At 43.8% G+C, this 26,069-nt stretch overlaps 1 protein-coding gene across 3 annotated transcripts in view; it reads right to left on the bottom strand.

Annotated features, from left to right (window-relative positions):
- LOC140426455 (influenza virus NS1A-binding protein-like) overlaps positions 1 to 26,069 on the bottom strand; it is a 39,941-nt gene that overhangs the window by 2,982 nt on the left and 10,890 nt on the right. For all 3 annotated transcript variants that reach the window (XM_072511252.1, XM_072511254.1, XM_072511253.1), the window contains 9 exons: positions 23,343 to 23,481; positions 22,531 to 22,700; positions 21,627 to 21,702; positions 20,416 to 20,589; positions 19,201 to 19,326; positions 16,429 to 16,536; positions 15,520 to 15,637; positions 15,004 to 15,228; positions 5,266 to 5,387 (listed from right to left, as the gene is read on the bottom strand). In XM_072511252.1, coding sequence (XP_072367353.1) covers positions 5,266 to 5,387; positions 15,004 to 15,228; positions 15,520 to 15,637; positions 16,429 to 16,536; positions 19,201 to 19,326; positions 20,416 to 20,589; positions 21,627 to 21,702; positions 22,531 to 22,700; positions 23,343 to 23,453 — 1,230 coding nt within the window. In that variant the 5' untranslated portion in view covers positions 23,454 to 23,481. The remainder of the gene's footprint in view (positions 1 to 5,265; positions 5,388 to 15,003; positions 15,229 to 15,519; positions 15,638 to 16,428; positions 16,537 to 19,200; positions 19,327 to 20,415; positions 20,590 to 21,626; positions 21,703 to 22,530; positions 22,701 to 23,342; positions 23,482 to 26,069) is intronic.

Here is a 26,069-nt window from a genome sequence, read left to right as displayed (position 1 = left end):
TATCTATTCTAATCCCATTTTCCAGCACTTGGGTCTGTAGCCTTCTATGCGATGGCATTTCAAGTACTCATCCAAATGCTTCTTAAATGTAGTCAGGGTTCCCACCTTTAACACCCTGAGGTGGTCAGTTACAGATTCCCACCATCCCCGGGTGAAAAAGCTTTTCTTCAAATCCCCTCAATCTCCTGCCCATTACCTTAAATCTATGCCCTATAGGGCAACACGGTGGCCCAGTGGTTAGCACTGCTGCCTCACTGCGTCGAGGACCCAAGTTCGATACCAGCTCCGGGTCACCGTCCATGTGGAGTTTGCACATTCTCCCAGTGTCTGCGTGGGTCTCACCCCCACAACCCAGAGATGTGCAGGGTAGGTGGATTGGCTATGCTAAATTTCCTCTTAATTGGAAAAAAATTTTGTTGAGCAAATGTTTCTTCCCATCTACCCTATATCCCTCAACGTTGCACACCTCAATGAGGTCCCCCCTCAGCCTTCTCGAAGAAAAACAACCCCAATCTAACCAGCCTCTCCAGGCAACAACCTGATGATCCCCTTTGCACATTTCTAGTGCAATCACATCCTTCTTTTGTGTGCAGACTGTGGTCGAACAAGCATTTCTATACAGCTCCCCGGTCATATATTCCATGCCTCAGCTAATAAAGGCGAGAATCCCACATGCCTTCTTAAACACCTCATCTACCAGTCCTGCTGCCTTCAGGGACCTTTAGACATGCACCCAAGGTCACTCTGATCATCACTCATTGTGCATTCCCTTACCTTGTTAGGCCTCCCAAAATGCATCACATCACACTTTTCAGGGTTAAATTCCATTTGCCACTGTGTTGCCCATCCATATCATCCTGTAATCTTACGCTTTCCTCCTAACTTTTTACCACACTGCCAATTTTTGTGTAATCTGTGAACTAATTGATCTTATCCCTCACACATTCACACCCTTTTCATTACTACTTAAAACCAAATACTCGTGGAACGTCAGGGGACTAAAGGCCCAGTGAAATGATCCAGAGTCTTCGCCCACCAGAAAAACATGAAAGCCAACAGTCTTCCTCCAAGGGACGCATCTGAGGGAGAAGGACCGACTATGGGCAAGGAAGGGCTGGGTGGGACAGACCTACCATTCCTGCTGCTGACGAGGGCCGGGGGAGGGGGGTTGGTAGCCATTTTGCTAAATAAGAGGATGAGGTTCATGGCGACAAACACTATTATGGACCATGGGGAACAGTAGGTCATCGGTGTCATAGACGTGGCACCGGTAGTCCTCGTTAACATGTACACTGCCGACTGGAATGACACGGAGTTTAGAAAGAAGGCGATGGCGGAAATACCCGACAGATACGCAACGACTGCTCATGTGGGGTGGGGGATAGAAAGCTTTAACTGTATACAGGACCCATGGACAGACAGATCGAATCCCAAAACAGGAAATACCTCCAACATGGCAAAGGCCTGTTGATGGAATAGAAGGGGGTGGTGGATAGTTCTCCTTCTCCCAAATATATAATGTCTATTCTCGGATCGACTTCTTTGTAGTGGGGAATTTGGTGCTTCCAGGGCTAGTAAGGGCGGAATACTCGGCGATCGTAATCTCCAACCAGGCTCCACATTACATGGATGAGAAGTTGGAGACAGGTCGTACCCAATGCCCCCCCATGGAGGTTGGACAAGACCCTGCTGGCCAACAAGGCTTTTTGCGAGAAAATCATCACAGACTAGTATATTACTAATAACCAGAATGGGAAGGTCTCACCCTCCATGTTCTGGGAGACGCTGAAGGCTGTGATCAGGAGTGAAATTATAGCTTATAAAGAACAAAGAGACAGGGAAAAGAGGGTGGCTAGGCAACAGCTACTTGGCTCCATATTGGAAGTAGACTGGTGATACTCCGAGGCCCTGACCATTGAGCTCCTAGCAGAGAGGAAAAAGCTACAGATGGACTTTGACCTGCTCTACACGAGGAAAGCAGTGCACCAACTCTGGCAGGCATGGGACCCCTGTACAAGCACAGAGACAGATAGCCAGCTGCTGGCTCACCAGCTGAGAAAGAAGGCAGCCATGAGAGAAATAGCACAGATCTGGGACAGCAGAAGCAACTTAGTAGCAGAACCAGACACGGTCAACAAAGCGTTTGGCTTTCTATCATGGGCTGTACACCTTGGAGCTCCCAGCAGGGGACTCGGGGAAGAAGCAGTTCCTTGATGGACTGGACATGCCAGTCATGGAGGAGGACAGGAAACGGGCCCTGGAAGCACCACTAGAACTGAGAGAGGTCATGGGGGAGTATTAGCCCCAGGCAGGCAGGGAAGGCACCGGGACCTGACGACTTCCCGGCAGACTTCTACAAAGGATTTGCGACAACACTGGTCCTGCACCTGCAGGAAATGTTCATAAATCTACTGGCGAGGGGCACACTGCCGTCAATTTGATAGCATACGCCTCAATCTCAAAAGAGAAAGACCCAAATGAATGCGGTTCCAACAGATCCATCTTGCTGCTGAACGTCGATACAAAAATGCTGTCCAAGATCATAGCTAAAAGGCTGGAGGACTGCATACAAGAGGTGATTGCAGAAGACCAAACGGGCTTAGTCAAGGGTAGACAGCTAACAACATCAGGTGCCCGCTGAACGTGATCATGACCCTATCCAGGGGGCTGGTTTAGCACACTGGGCTAAATCGCTGGCTTTTAAAGCAGACCAAGGCAGGCCAGCAGCACGGTTCAATTCCCATACCAGCCTCCCTGAACAGGCGCCGGAATGTGGCGACTAGGGGCTTTTCACAGTAACTTCATTGAAGCCTACTCGTGACAATAAGCGATTTATTTCATTTCATTTTTCATCTCCCTGGACTCTGAAACGGCCTTTAACAGAGTTGAATGGAAGTACCTCAGATGTACTGGAGCGGTTTGGGCTAGGAACAGGGTTCACCGTCTGGGTGAAACTCCTGCACAACGCTCCCACGGCAAGCGTACGGACAAATGCCACCAGGTTCAAGTACTTCCAGTTGCATAGAGGCACAAGGCAGGGACGGCCATTTTTCCCGCTGCTGTTCGCCTGAGCAATCAAACCATTAGCAATTGCGCTTGGGGCAGCAAAGAAGTTGAAAGAGATCCAGAGGAGACAGAGAGCACATAGTCTCGTTCTATGCAGATGCCCTGCTCCTCTACATCTTGGACCAGTGAAGCAGCATGGAAGGTATCATGGCGCTTTTGAACGAGTTTGGAACCTTCTCGGGCTACAAACTTTGAACTGGAGCAAAAGCGAGATCTTCCCAGTGAACCTGCAAGGGGGAGGGGCAGAGCTGGAGGGGCTGTCATTTAAACAGGCCAGTCACAAATTCCACTATCTGGGGATCCAAATCGCTCACGACTACAGAGATCCACAAGTGGAACCTGACCAGACTGATGGAGAAAGTTAAGGAGGATCTGCAGAGGTGGAACAAACTCCCAGGCGGGGAGGGTGCAGGAGATAAAAATGAACATACTGCCCACATTCCGCTTCCTGTTTAACTCCATCCCGATCTACATCCTCAAAGCCTTTTTACTCACTGGACAAACAGATGATGATTTTTGGGGGGGGGGGGGGGAAGCGAGAGAGAGAGAGAGAGAGAGAGAGAGAGAGAAAGGAGAAGAATGCAAGGATCCCAAAATGGGTACTGCAGAGAACAAGATCTATGGGTGACCTAGCTCTCCCTAACCTGCAATATTATCACTGGGCAGCGACTGCAGAGAGAAAAGGGCTGGATAAAGCGCCAGAAGCCACATTGGTGCTTATGAAAGAGGGCTCCTGCAGAGGGATCTCTCTCCAGGCCCTCGCAACAGCAGCACTTCCAACCCACCTAATTAGTGTTCAACGTGCCCAGTGATGGTAGCAACACTCCAGTCGCGGAACCAACTGCGATAGCATTTCGGGTTAACCAAAATGTCAGATAATGCCCCTATCTGCTACAACCACAGGTTCATGCCGGTGACAATGGACGGCACCTTCAAAAAGGTGCAGACAGGACCGGAGGCCGCTGACAGTTAAGGATTTCTACATTAAGAACAGGCTAACAACCCTCGAAGAGCTGACGACAGAAAGATTCCAGCTGACAGGAGGGGGGGGTAAGAGGGAGAAACTAACGTAGGTACCTACAAATCAAAATCCCTCCTCCAATGGGAAACAGGGTCATACTCACGACCACCGTGACAAATCACTGCTAGAGGGCCTGTCGGACGCGGACATCTTAGGGAAAGGAAACTGGTGACATTTACAGGCGACTGCTGGGGGGGGGAATTCTCAGCTGGAAGAGACAAGGGAGGAAGACCTGAAGTTTGAAATAGGGTGGGGACTCTGGTGCGAAGCACTGCACAGGGTCAACTCCACCTCCACATGCGCAAGGCTAAGCCTAATACAGTTAAAAGTGGTACAGAGCCTACGTACCCAAAACCGGAATGAGCAGGTTCTTCCCAGAGGTGGAGGATAGATGCGAACAGTGCCAAGGAGGCCCAGTCAACCATGGCCACATGTACTGGTCTTGTCCCAGACTCGCTGGGTTCTGGACTGCCTTCATCAAGGCAATGTCCAAGGTGGTGGGGACGTGGGTGGAGCCATGCCTGAAAATGGCAGTCTTCGGGGTATCAGACTAGCCAGTCTTCAGGGTATCAGAACAGCCAGATCTATTCATCGGGAGGAGGGCCGACGCCCTTGCCTCCCTAATCGCCCACTGGAAGATCCTGTTCGGTTGGCGGTCAGCAGCACCACCCAAAGCTGTAGACTGGCTGTCCAAATTTGCCACCCGAAGGTCAGAAGGCTTCCACACAAAATTCACTTGGTTGTTCCAAGACCTGTTCGCATCCAACATCTAAGAAGCCAAAGATCAGGAGGGCGTAGTCACGATGGAGTGGGGTTGGGGGGTGCAAGAGACACAACAACAACCCGAACCAAAGAGAACAAAAGCAAAGGGACAACTGATGGGAAGCGAAACGCAGGGGATCGCAAATCGCCACTGCAAACCCAAGGAGGGAATTTTAGATAAATGGGGAAACTGATAGAGCTATGCAAATAGTTGAAGTCGATCTATGTGTAAATAGGTCTAGTTTTACTTATTTTCTCTTTATCTCATTGTTTGTTCATATTTGTATTGTACATTTAAAAACTCAAAAATAAATTTTTAGAAAACAAATACTCATATCAGCTTTTATAAAAAGGATATAATCGTTTAGAAGTGCGTCAAAGAAATTTCCGACAATGATGTTGTTCTGGTCAATTACCATCAACACAGCCATCTGAAATCGTGCACGTGGTGTTCTCATTGGTGAAATAAAAATCCATCCAACAGTTGCAGGATCATAGCACTCTACCGTTCTTAAACATTCCTCACGATTGTAGCCACCTAAACCAGCCAAAATGAAATCGGAGATATTTCAGGAAGTAATGCCAATTTACAAATCTACAAACAAGATTCTACACTGTAGAACAGAATTCATTTTATTAAATGGCAGATTACAGCTGGGATATTTGTGAGATTAATGCAGGCGTCAACCGAGCAGAATGAAGAATGAAAAAGAAAAATAGGATCAAAGAAAATGGAAATTAGAGTCGTTTCATTAATTTTTCTTCAAAAGTATTCTGGTATCATCAAGCTTGGTCAATGTTGACAGTGCAACTTAACTACCCAATATCTAAAAGTAGCCCTTTTGTAAGAGTGGGAAAGAAATGGCTTCCAAAAACTGGCTAGAGCACCAGAGATCTAGTGTATTGGCAAGCCAAACTCCTAGCAAGAGAGAAGTACCAAATCATTTGCAGTTATAATTTTGTTCACAGCATCCTCCCCGCAACTGTGGGATTACAAGACAGCCAGTTATCACAAGAAGATGGTACAGATATACACAGATCTAGATTTGCGTGAGAGCAACACTCAGATTGGTAGTAATAATTGGCATGAAATGTGATCAGTCTGGGCTAATGCAGTGGATTGACTGGGGAGGTTCCTGGGGAGTTAATGTGCTTGTCAGCTAGGGGAGATGAGGTCATTGCTGGGTGGAGTTCAGAAGGGCAGGAAAAGAGCAGGAAGGCAGTGAGTTTGGAGGGGCTTAAGAGAAAGGAGACAATTTCTGATCTACCTGACCCGGAGTCCACAATTCTTTCCAAGTATGGGGGAGTCCACAATTCTTTCCAAGTAGGGGGGAGTCCACAATTCTTTCCAAGTAGGGGGGAGTCCACAATTCTTTCCAAGTAGGGGGGAGTCCACAATTCTTTCCAAGTAGGGGGGAGTCCACAATTCTTTCCAAGTAGGGGGGAGTCCACAATTCTTTCCAAGTAGGGGGGAGTCCACAATTCTTTCCAAGTAGGGGGGAGTCCACAATTCTTTCCAAGTAGGGGGGAGTCCACAATTCTTTCCAAGTAGGGGGGAGTCCACAATTCTTTCCAAGTAGGGGGGAGTCCACAATTCTTTCCAAGTAGGGGGGAGTCCACAATTCTTTCCAAGTAGGGGGGAGTCCACAATTCTTTCCAAGTGGGGGTAGTCCACAATTCTTTCCAAGTAGGGGGGAGTCCACAATTCTTTCCAAGTAGGATAGTTAGAAAAAGAGCATAGCAGAATAATACAGCGAAGAGGCCCTGTGGCCCATTGAGTCTGCACCTGCACATGAAAAACAGCTGACCTGCCTACCTAACCCCATTTGCCAGCACTTGGTCCACAGCCTCGAATGTTATGACATGCCAAGTGCTTATCCAGGTACTTTTTAAAAGGATGTGAGGCGGGAACCTGCCTCTACCAAGCAGTGCATTCCAGACAGTCACCATCCTCTGGATAAAAATGTTTTTCCTCAAATCCCCCCTAATTCTTCTGCCTGACCTGGAACTGTGTCCCCTCATAATTGACCCTTCAATTAAGGGAAAGAACTTCTCTCTTTGCAGCCTGTCCACGCCCCTCAATCTTGAGTAATAATATTTTAAAGCAGAGCAATGTTGTCTGAAGACAAGGAAGAGGCTGGACCAACCTAGTTGAAGCAGCTATTTGAAGATATTCAGCCAGAGCCTGAAGGGGTTCCAACCAGAGCCAAATCGATTTTAGAAAAGAGGTATCATTCTATGACCTGATAATTGTAAACTTGATTAAGAGTTGAATGTTTATTTTTTTGTTGTTCAATAGGAAATTGTATTGTTGTGGTAAGGGGTAATTGTTAAGTGATTAGTTTTGGATGTGAAGTTGGAATTTTAATATTGTATTCATAATAGATTCATAACAACGTTTTGCTTTAGAAATACCAAAACCCTATTTTTAAATCACTCCGGGAGCAAATCCTTCTTTCTGCAGTCTTAATAAACTGAAATATTGGGGTTTTGGTCCAGTATCCTCGCCACTGTTGTGGTCTGGGATTGTAATAATGTAAACAAGGTGGTGGAAAAAGTGCAAATCAAGCAGTTGCTTTGTCCTTGGTGGTGTCAAGAGTGTTTTTGCAGCTGTACTCATCAAGACAACCAGAGATTAAAGGGAAATGTGGTCATTTGGCCCATTGAGCTGCTGCACCATTCAACAAGATCATGGCTGATCTATTGTGGCCTTAATTCCACTTTGCAGCCTTTGTAGATCAAACAATTCAGTCATGAACCCAAATAATTCAGCCTCCACTGCTCTCTGTGCAACAGAAATCCATGGACTATTGACCACAGAAGAAAATCCTCCTGGTCTCTATCTTAAAATGAAAGATCCTTGATTTTTAAACTTTTCCCCCACGGTTATAGATTCCCAGAGAAAAACGTCCTCAGCATCTGCCCTACAAAGCCCCGTGTATGATTCAAGGTCGCGCCTTCTTCTAAATAAGCATAGGCCAAACCTGCTCAAACTTTCCTTATAAGGCAACCCCTTCAGCATAGGTATTTGCCTAATGAAATTTATCTGAACTGATTCAAATGCAAACCTATCCCATAAGGGACCAAACCGTACACAATACTCTACAGGGCATAGGTGTAACCAGGCCTACAGTTAATAATAATAATCTTTGTCACAAGTAGGCTTACATTAACGTTGCAATGAAGTTAGTGTGAAAAGCCCCTAGTCACCACATTCCGGCGCCTGCTCGGATACGCAGAGGGAGAATTTAGAATGTCCAAATTACGTAACAGCACGTAACAGTCTTTCGGGACTAGTGTGAGGAAACCGGAGCACCTGGAGGAAACCCATGCAGACACTGGGAGAACGTGCAGACTCCGCACAGTGACTCAGCTGGGAATTAAACCTGGGACCTTGGCGCTGTGAAGCCACAGTGCTAACCACTGTGCTACTCTGGTTGTAGCAAGACTTCTAAATTTATACTTCATCTCTCCTCCCCCTCCCACAACCTTGCACTAAAATCCAATACTTCATTTGCATTTCTGATTACTTGCTGTACTTTGCATGCTAACTTTGTCATTCATGTACAAGCACACCCAGATCTCTGCACTGCAGCACAGTACTAGCTCTCTCCACTTAAATATACTGTTTTTCCCCATCAAAATGGATAATTTCACATTTTCCCACATTATACTTCACCTGCCAAACCTAGACAACGTTGTCTATATTGGTCTAGATTTCTAATATTTACCATTACAGATATAAATCCCTTAAAACGACCTTTATTTTCCCTAACATTGGTATTTTAGCCAAATTTGCTGCTGATGTAAAGGTACAACAGCAAGTTTAGGATAAAATAAGTTTGTAAAGGGATATAATTTGAGTGGGCAAAGGTTTGGCAGATGAAGTATAATGTGGGAAAATGTGAAATTATCCATTTTTGATGGGGAAAAAAAAGTATATTTAAGTGGAGAGAGCTAGTACTAAGCTGCAGTAGAGAGATCTGGGTGTGCCTGTATATGAATGACAAAGTTAGCATGCAAAGTACAGCAAGTGATCAGAAATGCAAATGAAGTATTGGCTTTTAGTGCAAGGTTGGGGGAGGAGGAGGAGAGATGGAGTATAAATTTAGAAGTCTCGCTACAACAAAAGTAGCACAGTGGTTAGCACTGCGGCTTCACAACACCAAGGTCCCAGGTTCAATTCCCAGCTGGTTCACTGTCTGTGCGGAGTCTGCACGTTCTCCCAGTTGTCTGCATGGGTTTCCTCCAGGTGCTCCGGTTTCCTCCCACTAGTCCCGTAAGACGTGCTGTTACGTAATTTAGACATTCTAAATTCCCCCTCTGCGTATCCGAGCAGGCGCCGGAATGTGGTGACTAGGGGCTTTTCACACTAACTTCATTGCAACGTTAATGTAAGCCTACTTGTGACAATAAAGATTATTATTGTTGTTATTAACTGTAGGTCTGGTTACACCTATGCCCTGTAGAGTATTGTGTATAGTTTGGTCCCTTATGGAATGTTTGCATTTGAATCAGTTCAGATAAGTTTCATTAGGCTAATTCCTATAATGAAGGGGTTGCCTTATAAGGAAAGTTTGAGCAGGTTTGGCCTATGCTTATTTAGAAGAAGGTGTGACCTTGAATCATACACAGGGCTTTATAGGGCAGATGCGGAGGACGTTTTTCTCTGGGAACCTATAACCGTGGGGGAAAAATTTAAAAATCAATGATATTTCATTTTAAGATGGAGATCAGGAGGAGTTTCTTCTGTGGGTCAATAGTCCTTGGATTTCTGTTGCAGAGCAGTGGAGGCGGAATTATTTGGATTCATGACTGAATTGTTTGATCTGCAAAGGAGACGGGCTGCAAAGTGGAATTAAGGCCACAATAGATCAGCCATGATCTTGTTGAATGGTGCAGGAGCTCAAGGGGCCAAATGACCACATTTCCCTTTAATCTCTGGTTGCCTTGATGAGTGCAGCTGCAATAACACTCTTGACACCACCAAGGACAAAGCAACTGCTTGATTTGCACTTTCTCCACCACCTTGTATACATTATTACAATCCCAGACCACAACAGTGGCGAGGATACTGGACCAAAACCCCAATATTTCAGTTTATTAAGACTGCAGAAAGAAGGATTTGCTCCCAGAGTGCTTTAAAAATAGGGTTTTAGTATTTCTAAAGCAAAACATTATTATGAATACAATATTAAAATTCCAACTTCACATCCAAAACGAATCACTTAACCCCTTACCACAACAATACAACTTCCTATTAAACAACAAAAAAAAACACAGTTCTTAATCCAGTTTAAAATTATCAGGGCATAGAATGGTACCTTTTTTCTAAACCCCATTTGGCTCTGGTTGGAACCTCTTCAGGCTCTGGCTGAATATCTTCAAATAGCTGCTTCAACTAGGTTGGTCCAGCCTCTTCCTTGTCTTCAGACAACATTGCTCTGCTTTAAAATATTATTACTCAAGATTGAGGGGCATGGACAGGCTGGAAAGGGAGAAGCTGTTTTCCTTAATTGAAGGGTCAATTATGAGGGGACACAGTTCCAGGTCAGGCAGAAGAATTAGGGGGGATTTGAGGAAAAACATTTTTATCCAGAGGATGGTGACGGTCTGGAATGCACTGCCTGGTAGAGGCAGGTTCCCGCCTCACAGCCTTTTAAAAAGTACCTGGATAAGCACTTGGCATGTCATAACATTCAAGGTTGTGGACCAAGTGCTGGCAAATGGGATTAGGTAGGCAGGTCAGCTGTTTTTCATGTGTAGGTGCAGACTCAATGGACCACAGGGCCTCTTCGCTGTATTATTCTGTTATGCTCTTTTTCGAACTATCCTACTTGGAAAGAATTGTGGACTCCCCCCTACTTGGAAAGAATTGTGGACTCTCCCTACTTGGAAAGAATTGTGGACTCCGGGTCAGGCAGATCAGAAATTGGCTCCTTTCTCTTAAGCCCCTCCAAACTCATTGCCTTCCTGACCTTCTGAACTCCACCCAGCAATGACCTCATCTCCCCTAGCTGACAAGCACATTAACTCACCAGGAACCTCCCCAGTCAATCCACTGCATTAGCCCAGACTGATCACATTCCATGTCAATTATTACTACCCATCGGAGTGTTGCTCTCACGCAAATTTAGATCCGTGCATATCTGTACCATCTTGTTGTGATAACTGGCTTTCTTGTAATCCCACAGTTGCGGGGAGGATGATGTGAACAAAATTATAACTACAAATGATTTGGGACTTCTCTCTTGCTGGACAACGTTGTTTGTGTGAGGGAACTGGGGGTTGGTTTTAGTTCCAACTGGGATTCTTTTTTTAAATTTTGTTTTTCCCCAATTAAGGGGCAATTTAGTGTGGCCAATTCACCTGTCCTGCACGTCTTTGGGTTGTGGGGTGAGACCCACACAGACACGGTGAATGTGAAAACTCCACACAGCGTGACCCAGGGCCAGGCACGGCGTTGAGGCCTGCAGTACCACCGTACCGCTTCAAACTGGGATTCTATGGCGATATAGTGCTTTGCGGCGTGAAGAGCAAATATAGTTGCTCGGCAACTGCAGGACCTTGTTGGGGGGGGGGGGGGGGGGGGAAACTTTCCTTTGATCTTTAGATTTAACTGGAAGTCAGGGCAGCAGGTGCAGATAGACCACCAGAAGGAAAACATTTCCTTCAGCTCTTCTAACAGCAGTTGGAAACAGAGAGAGCGAGAAGGCAGTTCTACTCAAAACAGCAAAATGTAAGAAAGCAAACTCCCGAGGAACTAAAGGATGGTTGGTTTAAGAAAACTGTTCATGGGCAGCACAGACATAACTGAGGGTTTGGCTGGTAAAAAGTCATGTTTCTAAAGCTATGCTAAAGATTTCTACAGCAATCCTAAAAAGATTTCTAAAAGCAATCCTAACATTTGGTCATGTCTTACTAGTCTGCAAAAATGTTAAAGTAATTGGGCAAACAGTACAGGCTGGTTATCAGAGTTTGTATTCACAGTGAAAGCCAGTCAAGACAAAGGAAATCTAAACGGTTGGTACAAAATTATAGAGTGGATACACTGCTAGAAGTGGAGCGGAAGCTCGGTTTAAAAGTGTCCTTTGGAAAATAGAGTGGCTTTGGAATGCAATTGGGGGGGGGGGGGGGGGAGGGAGGGAGGGAGGGAGGGAGGGAGAGAGAGAGAGAGAGAGAGAGAGAGAGAGAGAGAGAGAGAGAGAGAGAGATTCTGAGGCGAAACCCAGAGACTAACATGGGTTCAGAGTGGACTACATTTGATCACAGCAAATCACTGTTTTAAAACTAGGACTGTGGGCGCTAATTAGACCATTTTAGCTTCAAATGTAATGTCATCAGTGCTGATCTTAAAACTGGTCTGTAATTGTTATAATCCATGTCGTTAGCAGGTGAGGTCCCAGGTTCAAACCTGCCCCAGGTCACTGTCCATGTGATGTTTGCACATTCTACCAGTGTCTGGGCGGGTCTCGCCCCCACAGCCCAAAGATGTGCACGGTAGGTAGATTGGCCATGCTAAATAGGGAAAAAATGGCCATGCTAAATTGGGGATAAGGATTGGCTGCTCTTTTTTTTAATTTAAGAAAAACTAATTAGCGGTCCTTTGACTGTTCCTTCACATTTTATTGAGCCAAGGTTCCATTCCCATCCAGTTATATCACCTGGGATTGTAACAAAAGTCCTTTCATCCAAGTCATTAATATTTGCAAATATAGTCAAGGCCCCAGCACGGATCCTGCTCTTATTAATTTGGAAAGCTGAAAATGACTCGTTTATCCTGTTTCTGCTACTTAGCCAATCCTCTAGCCACACTAGTAAAAATCACTCCCAACACCACAAACTCTTGTCTTGTGTATTAACTTTTTAGGTGGTTCCACAAGTTATTAGAGCTTGTATTGGGAATGATTTATTAGCATGGAGAATACAGTACCTTCTGAAGATCCAACGGTGCACGACACCTACTTGTTCCCCATTACCAACCTTGCTTCACTTTCATAGATCCTGCGGCTGTCTGATTGTATTATGATTTTTCTAAACACAGTTACTACCTCCTTTACAATCGATTCTAGCATTTTATCAATGATAGATGTCAGGCCAGTAATGGTTCCTGCTTTGTCTCGCTGTTTTCTGGAGCAGCACTGCTAGATTCCAATCCATTGGGACCTTGCACAATTCATCCACCATCTCTACAGCCACTTCTTTCAAGGCCCTAGGATGCATGGAATCAGGTCCAGGGAACTTGTCAGCCTTTGCTCCATTAGTTATCCCTGTATTTTTTCCTCGTGGTCATGAACAAGCACCTCCCTCCCTTTTGCCTCTTGATTTCTTACTGTTTGAAGATGCTTTTTGTGTCTTTTACTGTGAAGCCAGATAGAATATTTGTTTATACCCTCTGCCATCTCCAGGTTTCCCATTAATTCCCCAGTCTCATCCTCCAAAGGGACCCAGTGCTTAGCTACTTTTTTCCTGTTTACCTGCTTTTATTGTATTTTCATATTTCTCATTAGTTTTCTTTCATATTCCAATTTCTCCAAGTTATCCTTTGCTGGTTAATAAAGATTTCCCAATCTTCTGGCTTATTATTAATCTTTGCAGCATTGTTTCAATTTGATACCACCCTCAACTTCCTTAGTCATGGATGGTGCAACCTTCCCGAATATATTTGTTAAATTGTGAATCATCTCCATAACAGTCTGTCACTACTTCTGCACTATCTTGCCTTTTAGCCCATTTTCTAATCCATTTCAACCAACCCAGTCGTCAGGCAGTGCAAGTGTAAGACACTAGTTTCAGATGAATCACACTCCTGACTTATAACCTGTAGATGGTGGGCAAGCTTGGTGTAGCCAGGTGGCGAATTTACTCATTGCAGAATGAAATGCGCTTGTAGGTACGGTATTTATACAGGTAATCCAGTTCATTTTCTGGTCACTGCTAATCACCAGGTTGTAGATGGTGGGGATTCAGTGACAATGGTCAATGATAATCACCAGGATGTAAATGGTGGGGATTCAGTGACAGTTAATACTATTTTTTTTTAAAATAAATAATTTTTATCAAAGGTTTTCATAAAATATCAATAACAAAATGAGAAAGAAAAAAGAACCCAACAGGGTTAAGTACAAAACACAATCTAAAAAAGCAACCCCCGACAGTAATATTATTGATCATTAAGCAGAGATATTTCCTGGAAGAGACCATTGCCTGGCCCTTGTGTGCTGTGAATATTACATGCTACTTATCAGCCAAAGTCTGACCACTGTTCAGGCCTTGTTGCATGTGAGCACAGACGGTTTCATCCTTGAAGTGGTGAATGGTACATAATACTACGTCATCTCATCCCTATTTCATAGAATTAACAGTGCAAAAGGAGGCCATTCGGCCCATCGAGTCTGCACCGACCCTTTGAAAGAGCAGCCCATTTAAACCCACACTTCCAACCTATCCCTGGAATCCAGTAACCCGACCCAACCATTTTTTTTGGACACCAAGGGCAATTTAGCATGGCCAATCCACCTAACCTGCACATCTTTGGACTGAGGGGAAAAACCGGAGCACCCGGAGGAAACCCAGGTAGACACGGGGAGAACGTGCAGACTCCACACAGACAGTGGCCCAAGCCGGGAATCGAACCCGGGACCGTGGAGCTGTGAAGCAGCTGTGCTAACCACTGTGCTACCATGTTTCCCTAAGGTGGAGGAAAGGTCATTGATGAAGCAGCTGGACCTCAGACACTATCCGGCGGAACTTCTACAGGTGTCCTGGGTAGAGAATTGGTTTCAAAAAACCACAACTATGTTCCCTTGAGCTGAATATGACATGACTGATTTGAAGTTCTAATATAAAGAATGACCAACCACTTAAGGGGTAATGATCTAGCATAACCACCACTTTTGGATAATACATGCTTTATAAAAAAAAAAAGGATCCTCCAAAAGACGAGGGGCGGGATTCTCTGCCCCGCCACATTTCTGCCCCAACCGGCTGGATTCTGTTTATGCCAGCCGGTCAATGGGGTTTCCCCAAGCCCCACACCTTCAGGAAACCCTCGGACGCCGGCATAATGGAGAATCACGCCGGCAGAGAATCCCAGCCAAAATGTCCATTAAGTTTAAAGGAGCAATAATTTTTTTGGAATACTTTGGACTCACCAGCAACAATGAGTTTGCCATTCAGCTCTGCTGTTCCTAGACCAGAACGTGCATACTGCATGGGGGGCAAGAGTTTGTCATCTTCATCTTCAGCCTGAACCTCAAAACTTATACTCTTGATTAGACATGGAGTGCTGACGGGTGAACTGTGGGGACTATTGCGACCATGAAGAAAGATGACACACAGCACACCATTTAAAACAGCCAAACAGAGATATGTTGTGCCTGAAGAACAAAGCAATGATTCATTAGCAAGTGAGTAGCTATTTATATACAAATAAATGCAACTTCAGCCTGGTCTCCAACTATGGTGGATCAAACCTTTCCGATAAAGGAAAGGTTGAATGGGGAAGACAAATTCCCATTATTTGCCCCTCACCCCGTCAAGCTACGTGAACACACAAGAAATTAAGAGCAGAAGTGTAGTTTGAACAAAAACGTCATTTAATTTAGTCTCCCTTAAAACTGGTCTAAACAAATTTTCCAATGCAAAATTGCTATAATTGTATAACTTACATGATGCTTTTTCTGAAGCAATGATTTTCCACTCATCTTTGTTTGTTTGCACTGGAGTACACAGATTTCCAGAGTTGCTATGTATCTGCCGATGGCTGCTCTCCCGCGGTGATTTCTTCTGTAAAATCAAATGGGCAGCTAGAAAACCTAGCTAGGCTGCACCTGCATTTATCTCTACCTTCACCACATTCCCACGTGATGCCCAAATTACTGAATCATATGCAAGAAATCTGACTATCAACTCCCAAAACAGCTTCCTAATTATTTCCCTCAAACCTATTTTTATTGAATGGGCTACCAATAAACACCGTTGCCAATATGTGTTAAGCAGACGGTTGTGAATGGTGCTAAAGTCAACAGAAGTACCACAACTAAGCACCACAAATCTCAATACAAATGCAGACAAACACTGGCCAGTTGATAAAAGCACGTGGGCAAATAGCACTATATACAGTTTAGACGCCATCAATCTCCACACCGATTAATTTCCTAGTCGGACCCGACAAATAATGCTATCCAGGATGGTGCCAACTGAAGGCTTAGCATCTCCCCAAAAGCAGGAGAAAATTACTCAACATACATCTCAAGACAATTCTAGAAGCAATTTTGCCAAAGCTCGACAGGTTACTTGCCCTTCCTTCCTATGGAAGGATGCTTGGCCAGGGGAGAAAATACCTCAAATACAGGGAGGAATTCTACGATACTACAAAGACGAGCTGTCAGATGCATCTCAACCCAACCACTATATCCCAAGTTCTCCAGTTTAATATACATTATGCATGACAAAACAGCTCAAGAACTGTGCACTGCACTGGCTGCAAAATGAGATTTCTGTGCTTGTCTAATTAGTGGGAATTGCATGTACCATCCCAACTAATTATTATATGTGCACCCTTTAATATTCAGTACCTGCACAAACTGAATGTGGTCATCATCAATGCCAAACACTTCAGCCTGTCCATCTAGTACGTTCCCATCAAGCAGTTTGTGATCAGCAGAGTAGTACAAGGTTTGAACCTGCAAAACAGCAACAAACACCCATGTGGCTACTGTTTCCATAGCAACAAGTTAGTTCACATAAGCTCTTGGTTATTTTTAGTCCTTTAGTGCTGGAAGTCTCTGCTTTCTTGAAGAGGACTGTAGTTGGCTGACAGAAAATTAAGTCATTTGCACGATGGTAGAAAGTCATTCTAAGCAAATGGATGATCGTTTCTTTTCACACTCCGCTGCTTTGGATACCAGAGGCAGAGTAGATTCACCGACAAAAAATGAGGCAGGAACCTTCTTTCACACTGCAAAATTTCACTGATGTTGCTAGAAAGAATTGTGTACGAAATACAGGAATTGCAGGAACACAAATGATTTGAAGACAACCATTTTCTTGTATAATGTACACAGATGATAATTATTTGGCCTTTGAAGATGAACAAATATTCAGAGTAATTTCTGGGTTTGTATCTCTTCTCATTCCAGGGACCTGATTTATAGCCTGCAAGTTATAAAAGACTAGCCATACTTAAATAATGCAAATAGGAGACTTTATTTCACCAAGCCATCTACAAAAATGTCAGTCACTGCCACACCAATTTGCAATTTGGGTAAAACTACTATGCAAAGGATCAGCTCATTTAACCTGAAACTACAAAGTCAGAAATTTGACCAAAAAAGGACCAGACCAAAGAGTAATGGTTGGAAATACTCCTGGAAAAAGGGCAATCTTTAAATCTGAGTCAGCTTCCTGCTTACAGGCAAAATGTCTCAAATCAAGACACATTCAGGCATTAGTTACAAGCAAAACATTTCTCATCTGGAATGCTGCTAGATGGGAGAAATCTTGACAGCTGCACTACTTCTGGATTATGGAGTCTCCAAACACACTGAACCTGGTACAAGTTGATCCTGGCCACACAATTACCATAGTATTCTAATCTGCACAGGCTCAACTAGAAAATCACAATGAAACATTCCCATCCCCTCCAAACATGTATTTACTTGGTAGCTCTCTATCTTCTATTTAACTAGCAATGCCAGTAAATTCAGCCAAAAATATACCAACATATCACACATGGAAAAACATTTGCATTTAGTTATACTGTTTCTGCCAAGACTCAAACAATGCTACTGTCACACATCACATCTGTTTGTCTATGTATATTCACATCCCAGCCTGCAATTGTATTAGAAGTATGCACTAAAACACAATTTCAGGAAAATGATTGTTTCTTCACTCAACTTCAGCTGGCCTCGCAATTGATATCTAGTTCGAATATAGCAGGTGCTCTTGAGCAAACTACCAATATAAACTCTCAATATGGCAGACAGTTCATTGTTCTAGAAAAAAAAGTACTGAGGCACTGTTTGCCAACCAATTTGAAATTTGATTTTGCATACAAGAGATAATAAATCGGGAAGTGATCTTCCTATTAAAGCAAAAACAGTGACGTGCAGTACAATTATACAGCAGCATGGACAACATGTACAGAACAGATGGATGAAACAGTGAATAGATGCTCAATTTGAGTTAGTCCTAAATATTTACGTTCTGTGCTTTAACCAAGGAAACTGTGCTGTTTTAAAAACTTCTAGTTTTCCCATAATCACCATTCCCAGAGTGACGTTCCCATACCCAATAATTCTGGTGTCAACCAGGTCTTGGAAACTAGACTTGGAATGGGGAGAAAGAGACGGGGAAGTATAAAGAAGCAGTGTGATAGGCAGCATAAGTACATAATGCAAGAAAAGAACAGAAGGATAATATTGATTCATTAAGATGAAGCCAGGTGGAAGGCAGCTCACGTAGAATGGAAATGTTGGGCCGTGACTGTTTTTGTCCTGCCAACCAGGTGCAAATATTTCTAACATCAGTTCCCAAGTAATCACATGGAAATTTAATACAACCTCGCTAAATAATTGTTTAACAAGTCATCTAGTGAATACACTTCACAGCTTTTGCAATAAAGAATTGCAATTAGAAAACAGACTTACCAGAGTAAAGAATCTCAATCACCTTATAAGCTATTTAACTTATCCTGCTTTCTGCCCTTCAGAGAATGGCAACATTTTCTAGAATAAACCAAGTTTTACCATCACAAACTACCCCAACAGCAATAAGCAGATTCTGCCACAATGTCATAACATATTAATGCAAGTAACCTTAATAATCCTGCAAAGGAGCAAACACCATTAAATCAACTCTTGCCCAAAGCAAAATTCTGCAGACTTTAGGGAAAGGCCGCTGCTTCCTTATGAGTCACTACCCTCGCAGCATCTTCCATTTTCTTCAGACTTGAAGTTCCTACTTTTGTTAGATTAAACCTAAGGAAATAAAAATCAATTGGGAGGGAGAGAAATTAGAATATTGTACTTACTCACATGGATTAGCTGTGGAAGGAAGCAATTAAACACAAGTACCTTTTCTCCCTTTCTCTAAAAGCTTTTTTTTTTCTACACTGCAAAACAAATGCTTCAAAACAAAGATTTTCACAAATAATGCAACATAGAGCAGAGCAGAAAAAAAAGACTAACAATTTATACTGCTCACCTTCACACCCCCACTTTCTCAGCTTAGGGGCACCTACAGCAAAATTTAAATTCTTTAGGATCATAGATTTATCAATCACACTGTAATAGGTGCAAGCCTCCACATAATCACAAACATCACTTCTTTTTTGTTGTACTAACCTCTTCCATCAGTTCTTCCAGGTTTTTTCCATTCTCCCAGACACTACGTTGCACCCAGTTGATTACCTTTGTGTAAACTTTACCATTGCTTGGCAGGGAGACATTTTCCTCCAATATCACCTCCAACTGAAAAGAAATAGCTTCAATGAAAGTAGTGTCTGTTAAGTATTTACGTGCAATTAGCATGTTTGTAGCTAGTACAAAGTTAAAATTGAACAAAATTCCAAGTATGGCAGCTAAATAGAATTTTCTTACCTCCCATGAAGATGAATTAACAGTCGACATTGGGAAAAGTAGGGTTGCAGATATGTATGAGGAGCTGATGAAGAGGGAGCTGTATGTATCCATGAAGGAAGTTAGGTGTAAGCGGGAGGTGTTTGGGGTCAGAGTGCAGAGGGAAGCCTTGCGGAAAGTGAATGTGTCCTCGTCATGTTCTAGATTAAGTCTCGGCCAATTTATGTGGTGCATAGAGCCTACATGACTGTGGGGGGTAGAGGTAGCTCCAAGTCGAAGGTGGCGGTATTTGGAGTGTCAGAGGATCCGGGAGCTCAGGTGGGGAGAGAGGCCGATGTCTTGGCCTTTGCCTCCCAATAGCCTGGAGACAGATTTTGGAACCGCCTGGTGGTTGCTGGGACGATTGGTTTGACAGCTGAATTTGGAAAAAGTTAAGTTTGCCATCCATGGGGTGGAGGAGCCATTCACCTAGGTGGTAGCTGTTTATCGACTTTGTTAAGGAGTAGTATCGAAGGGTGGCACATGGCGCCAAGGACCAGAGTCCGATCCCCGCCCTGGGCCACTGTCGGTGTGGAGTTTTCACATTCTCCCTATCTCTGCATGGGTCTCCTCCCACAACCCAAAAATATGTGCAGAATAGGTGGGATTTGTCATGCTAAATTGCCCCTTAATTGGGGGGGGGGGGGGGGGGGGAGAAATATTTTTTAAAGTATTGAGTCATCAGCTGGGGGGTTGGGGTGGTAATGTAGGGAGGGGTTTTGTTACCTGTTGCCACGGTTGGTTTTTGTACTTTTGGGAATATGTATCTATTAAAAATGGCTTCAATAAAATGTTTTTTTTAAATAAATTGAATGGCCAGAAAGCATAACAAACACCAATCATAAACTGTGCTTGGAATATAGCAAGTTTAAACTTTCCCAAACTTAGGATCATTAACATATTAAACCATCAATAAAAGCACTCCATTTCTATTTTGTTTACCTTTAGCCGTGGAAGTTTTAGAAATTCATCTTGTTCTGAAATTTCCAATAGGTTTTCCTGAATGCAATTGTCAATCTGACCCAACAGCCTCGTGTCACCCATCTGGCTGGCAAAGTTCCGATAAGAAATACAGCTTTGGACATCCATCCTGGATAGTATATAATCACCACAAACCTAAAAATTACATTAGAACAAGTTAGCACTTTAACTATTCTAACAATTCAATGGGTTGAGGGGACAGTGACAATAAAAACAAGGAGTCACCAAACACAAAATATTGTGACATGAAGGAAAACCAAGGAATTTTTAAATTTTTTTAAATAAAAATCACAAAACAGGTACAAATACACTGCCATTTAGAACGACACAAAAACACAAGTGCACTTATACCATCACTTTTGCAATGTATTTTTTTTTTTTTTAAATGAACTTAGCGTACCCAATTATTTTTTTGCAATTAATGGGCCATTTAGCGTGGCCAATCCAGCTAACGTGGACATCATTGGGTTGTGGGGGTGAATCCCACGGAGACACAGGGAGAACGTGCAAACTCCACACAGACAGTGACTTGGGGCCGGGATCGAAACAGAGTCCTCAGTGCCGTAGACAGCAGTGCTAACCACTACGCCACTGTACCGTTTGTCACTTTTTCCAATGTAAAGCTGTTTCTGGTATGCATCAAAATTGTCAGTAGTTGAAAAGCTGTGTAGTTAAGCACACTGAAGCCAGGAACAATGAAAAAATCATGCCGCTATTCTTGCATTAGTTTAACTTCTCAGCAGATGCAGTGAAGTTCCATGGGGTACGACGTAATATTTAATACAAAAACAGGTCAAGGGAAAACAAACTTTTCACCCGCTTACCAATAAAAAAGTAATTACTCTGCAGAGCTTTTATGTATACATCAAAGCAATATTCTTGACTTTAGTGCAACCACAGTACACTTTTAGTAGACTGTTAAGTCTGTCTCACTACAGATCTAGTGACAAAGCAAAATATTTGCAACCAACCAACCAGGGAGATGGATGGATTGAATCCAATTTCAAAGTCAAATGATACTGTGTAAATGTGTTAAACCATTTTCAGGGGAAACAAATTGACCAACGGAAAGTTTACAACTACTGTGGACAACTCCTTGTTGGCAAAGCCACAACTGCCGTCCCACACAAAAACAAAATCTAGTAGATTACCTTTTACGCACAGACACACACCTGTCTCACTCGATCCATTTTCAGTTTTTTTGCAGCCGAATACACATCTTTTACCAGTTCTTTGTCCGCTTTAAGCCTGAAAGTTAAATTGATTTTTAGAAAGTTGTTAATAAGTCCACTGAAGACCTCAAAGATGAATTCATTCTGGATATTGAAAAAATGTCAATCCTCGCAACTAACTCAGACAAAAAAAATGGAATGAAGAGCAAAAAACGTATAAACATTGCAGGAAAAAAACCAAGATGAAACATTGGGGGGGGGGGGGGGGGGGAATGAATATGTTTTTAAAGGATTTTAATAAGATATTTTACTTTTTTTGGAAATGGAAGATAAATTCTGTACTGAAAACAGCAATTTGACTTCAAAACTATCATGCCAAGGTAGGTGAGAAGACAAATTCAGCCTAGATATAGAAAGAGGTTTATGAATCAAATGATAGAAGTCAAGTAGATGACTACATACTAATAACCTATCACTAGTTACTGTTTCTTGTATACTGTGGATTAAGTGAAACAAAGGACTCGAAAATAACAGTTGTGAAGTTGCATGTTTGTGAAGAGGGGGAAAAAAATCCTTAAATTGGCTCAGTTAGTAACTAGAAGACTAATTGAGATGAATGGCTCGAATCAGCAGAAATTTCTAATTTCAACTGATGACTAGTGATGCTGCTGAACATAGGGCAGTCCTGTGAGAATCTAGCCTGCAGACCAGAGTTTTTAAAGAGGGCAAATGAAAATTGAAATAACCCACTTCCATACAGTTTCATTTTATTCTTGGAGCCAAGTATGCATCTGCATTTGTGATTATAGAGCTTTCCAAGTATAATGTTTTTCAGGTTATCCAAGTGTTTGTGACTACAGCCCTACTCTAAATAACTAAATGTAATTTCAGAGACACCACTTACTGTGCAGTGTAGGCATAGTTCATCAAGATTTCAACTGCAGCTGGGTTCAGGTCATCAAATCTCACATGCGAAAACCCATGGGGATCGCTATCATTGTTGAAAATTTCAAATAGGTAAGGACTGCAGCAAGCAAGAACAGCTCTGTGAGCAAGCATCTCATGTCCGCAGACCTTAAATTAGATGATAAAAAAGTTCCAATGGTCTTGAGTTAATGATTTCAAAGCCATCCCATTGATTAGTGCAAATCTTTCAGAATGTAAATAGTTGCAAAAATGGTTGTAATGATCATTTGATATTTAGAACTACAAATTTATGAGCGATCACAATCAAACTCCTTAAATTGCAATCCCATCCAATCAGCAAACAGAATTGTTTAGACTTCAAAAATGAAAACCCTCATCTTCCCACTCCTCCACCCAAATCACACAAATAAGAATTCAGGTTTGATCCCCAACATGGTCTATCTTAACAACTCTCATGCACAAAATGAAGTTGGGAGGGACAAATTTGGAAAATTTTAGCTTACTATCCAATGCATGAGGGCATTGGTAGGACAGATCACCTTTCTAATAAAGTCTAGATTCCAACAAGAATGAAGTACCAGAGGGTACCTGTGGAATCACACCAAAACTAGGGACCAATTCCTCAATTGGAAAAACGATAATGGGAGAGAAAAGTCAGTACTAAATTTAGACTACAAGGGAATTTTAATTTTGTTAAATATATTAAGTGCCATTCATCTGCAAAACATAGTTGGGTCCATTTACAAAATATATGAATTCAAAGTTTAAGATTCAGCAAATTACACATACCTGGAGTTTTACATCACAGAACTGCCCACTTTTACGCAGAGCATTGAGTTTGGCCACAGATGACTCAATGAAATTCTCATCTTCAAAAACTAAATATCCGTTAGGAATCATTTTCTTCCTTTGTGGGCAAAGGAACCAGCTAAAATAAATATACAATCAAATTATTTTAACATTTTATTTTTATAGTTTGAAATAATTCGACGAACATCAAGCATACCATCAGCAAATCGGATTACAAAATAAAGTCAGAACCATGTGCATGGAGAGAACAAAAACAGAAGCTCTAAAGCATTTATGGCTTAAAAAAAAAAGGTTGTGGTGGAGTCAGTTTTGTAACTAACCAATAAGGAGAGTTGCAGGGAAAATCAGGTGTACAATGTTATTTGAGCATCTGCATAATTCCAAACAAATTGGTTGACAGGCTCCACAGATTGAGTGTTAATTTCTACACGAGTACCTCTTATTGAATATTCAGTACTGAGATCCAAAGGAGATAGTAACAGACTTCAAGAAATAAATTCCGGACGCTTCCGGGTGCGGCGATGACCAGCTAAGTCGCACGTTTCGGCAGCTCCCGGTGGAACGGACTTTTGGGCTCTTGATAGGAGCCCCAACGGCAATTTTAACGGCTAAAAACACTGTGCGGTAAACCAGAAGGGTGTTCCCCCTGGACACGGATGGAAAAAGGAGAGGAAAGTGGCCGGATTGCAGCGGATCCTTTGGAACAACGGCAAGGAAGGCAAGCAGAAACCAAGATGGCGTCGGAAGGTGGCAGTTTCATATGGGGCCCTGAACAACAAGAGTTCTTGAAACGCTGCGTGGAGGAGATAAAAAAGGAAATGAAGAAAGAGTTGTTGGCCCCGATATTACAGGCGATTGAAGGGCTGAAAGAGGAACAAAAGACCCAGGAGCAGGAGCTTCGGGTCGTGAAGGCGAAAGCAGCAGAGAATGAGAACGATATACAGGGCCTGGTGGTGAAGTCGGAGATACAGGAGGCACATCAGAATCGATCTGTGGAGAGGTTGGAGGCACTGGAAAACAACGCAAGGAGGAACAACTTGAGGATTCTTGGCCTTCCTGAAGGTGTGGAGGGGGCGGACGTCGGGGCATATGTGAGCACGATGCTGCACTCGTTAATGGGAGCGGAGGCCCCGACGGGTCCGTTGGAGGTGGAGGGAGCATACCGAGTTATGGTGCGAGGATCGAGAGCAGGAGAAACTCCCAGAGCCATAGTGGTGAGATTCCTCCGTTTTAAGGATAGAGAAATGGTCCTTAGATGGGCGAAGAAAACTCGGTGTAGTAAATGGGAGAACGCGGTGATCCGCGTTTATCAAGATTGGAGTGCGGAGGTGGCGAGAAGGAGGGCGAGCTTTAATCGGGCCAAAGCGGTACTTCACAAAAAGATGATAAAATTTGGAATGCTGCAACCGGCAAGACTGTGGGTCACATATCAAGGGAGGCACCACTACTTTGAGACGGCGGATGAAGCGTGGACTTTTATTGTAGAAGAAAAATTGGAATGATTGGATTATGAAAATGAACGTTTGGACAAAGTGGTGGGGCGAATGGGGGGGGGGGGGGGGGGGCGAAGAGGGGTTTTATGTTTTAATCCTGCGGTATGGTAACTTTTCTTTCTCCCACAGGTGGTGATGGGGGGAGGTGGGGAGGGAGAGGAGATGGGGCGTTGGCCATGGGAGGCGGGGCCGAGGGAGAGGCGCGGGCTTGGTTCCCGCGCTATGATAATTATGGCGGGAATAGAGAAGCAGGAAGGAGGGGGCGTCGCACGGTGCGAGCCGTGATCACGGGGGGAAGCCGAGGTCAGCCAGAGTTTGCTGACTTCTGGGAGCAACATGGGGGGAGTAGTTACGCTAGCGGGGGGGGGGGGGGGGGGGGGGGGGATTACTGGGTTGCTGCTGCTGGGGAAAGGGGGGAGTGGGTACGGGAAAGGATGGGCGGGGGGGCACCGTCGGGGAGAGATACAGCTGCGTGGGAACTGGGTGAGAAGCTGGAAAAAGATGATGGCTAACCGGCAAGGGGGGGGGGGGGGTGGTGGAAGCCCCCCAACTCGGCTGATCACGTGGAACGTGAGGGGGCTTAACGGGCCGATAAAGAGGGCACGAGTAATCGCACACCTTAAGAAACTTAAAGCAGATGTGGTTATGTTACAGGAAACGCACCTGAAACTGATAGACCAGGTTAGGTTGCGCAAAGGATGGGTGGGGCAGGTGTTCCATTCGGGGCTGGATGCGAAAAACAGGGGGGTGGCTATATTAGTGGGGAAGCGGGTAATGTTCGAGGCAAAGACTATAGCGGCGGATAACGGGGGCAGATACGTGATGGTGAGTGGCAAATTACAGGGAGAGATGGTGGTTTTGGTAAACGTGTATGCCCCGAACTGGGACGATGCCAACTTTATGAGGCGAATGCTAGGACGCATCCCAGATCTAGAGACCGGAAAGCTGATAATGGGGGGAGACTTTAACACGGTGTTGGAACCAAGGCTGGATAGGTCGAAGTCCAGGACTGGTAGGAGGCCGGCAGCAGCCAAGGTGCTTAAGGATTTTATGGAGCAGATGGGAGGGGTGGACCCGTGGAGATTCAGTAGACCTAGGAGTAAGGAGTTCTCGTTTTTCTCCTATGTCCATAAAGTCTATTCACGCATAGACTTTGTGTTGGGTAGGGCATTGATCCCGAGGGTGAGGGGAACGGAATATACGGCTATAGGCA

The sequence above is a fragment of the Scyliorhinus torazame genome, chromosome 7 (assembly GCF_047496885.1).
Source record: "Scyliorhinus torazame isolate Kashiwa2021f chromosome 7, sScyTor2.1, whole genome shotgun sequence".
In the NCBI taxonomy this organism is placed as follows: domain Eukaryota; kingdom Metazoa; phylum Chordata; class Chondrichthyes; order Carcharhiniformes; family Scyliorhinidae; genus Scyliorhinus; species Scyliorhinus torazame.
Note: the sequence above shows the minus strand (reverse complement) of the source record. Positions and strands in the feature narration are given on the sequence as shown.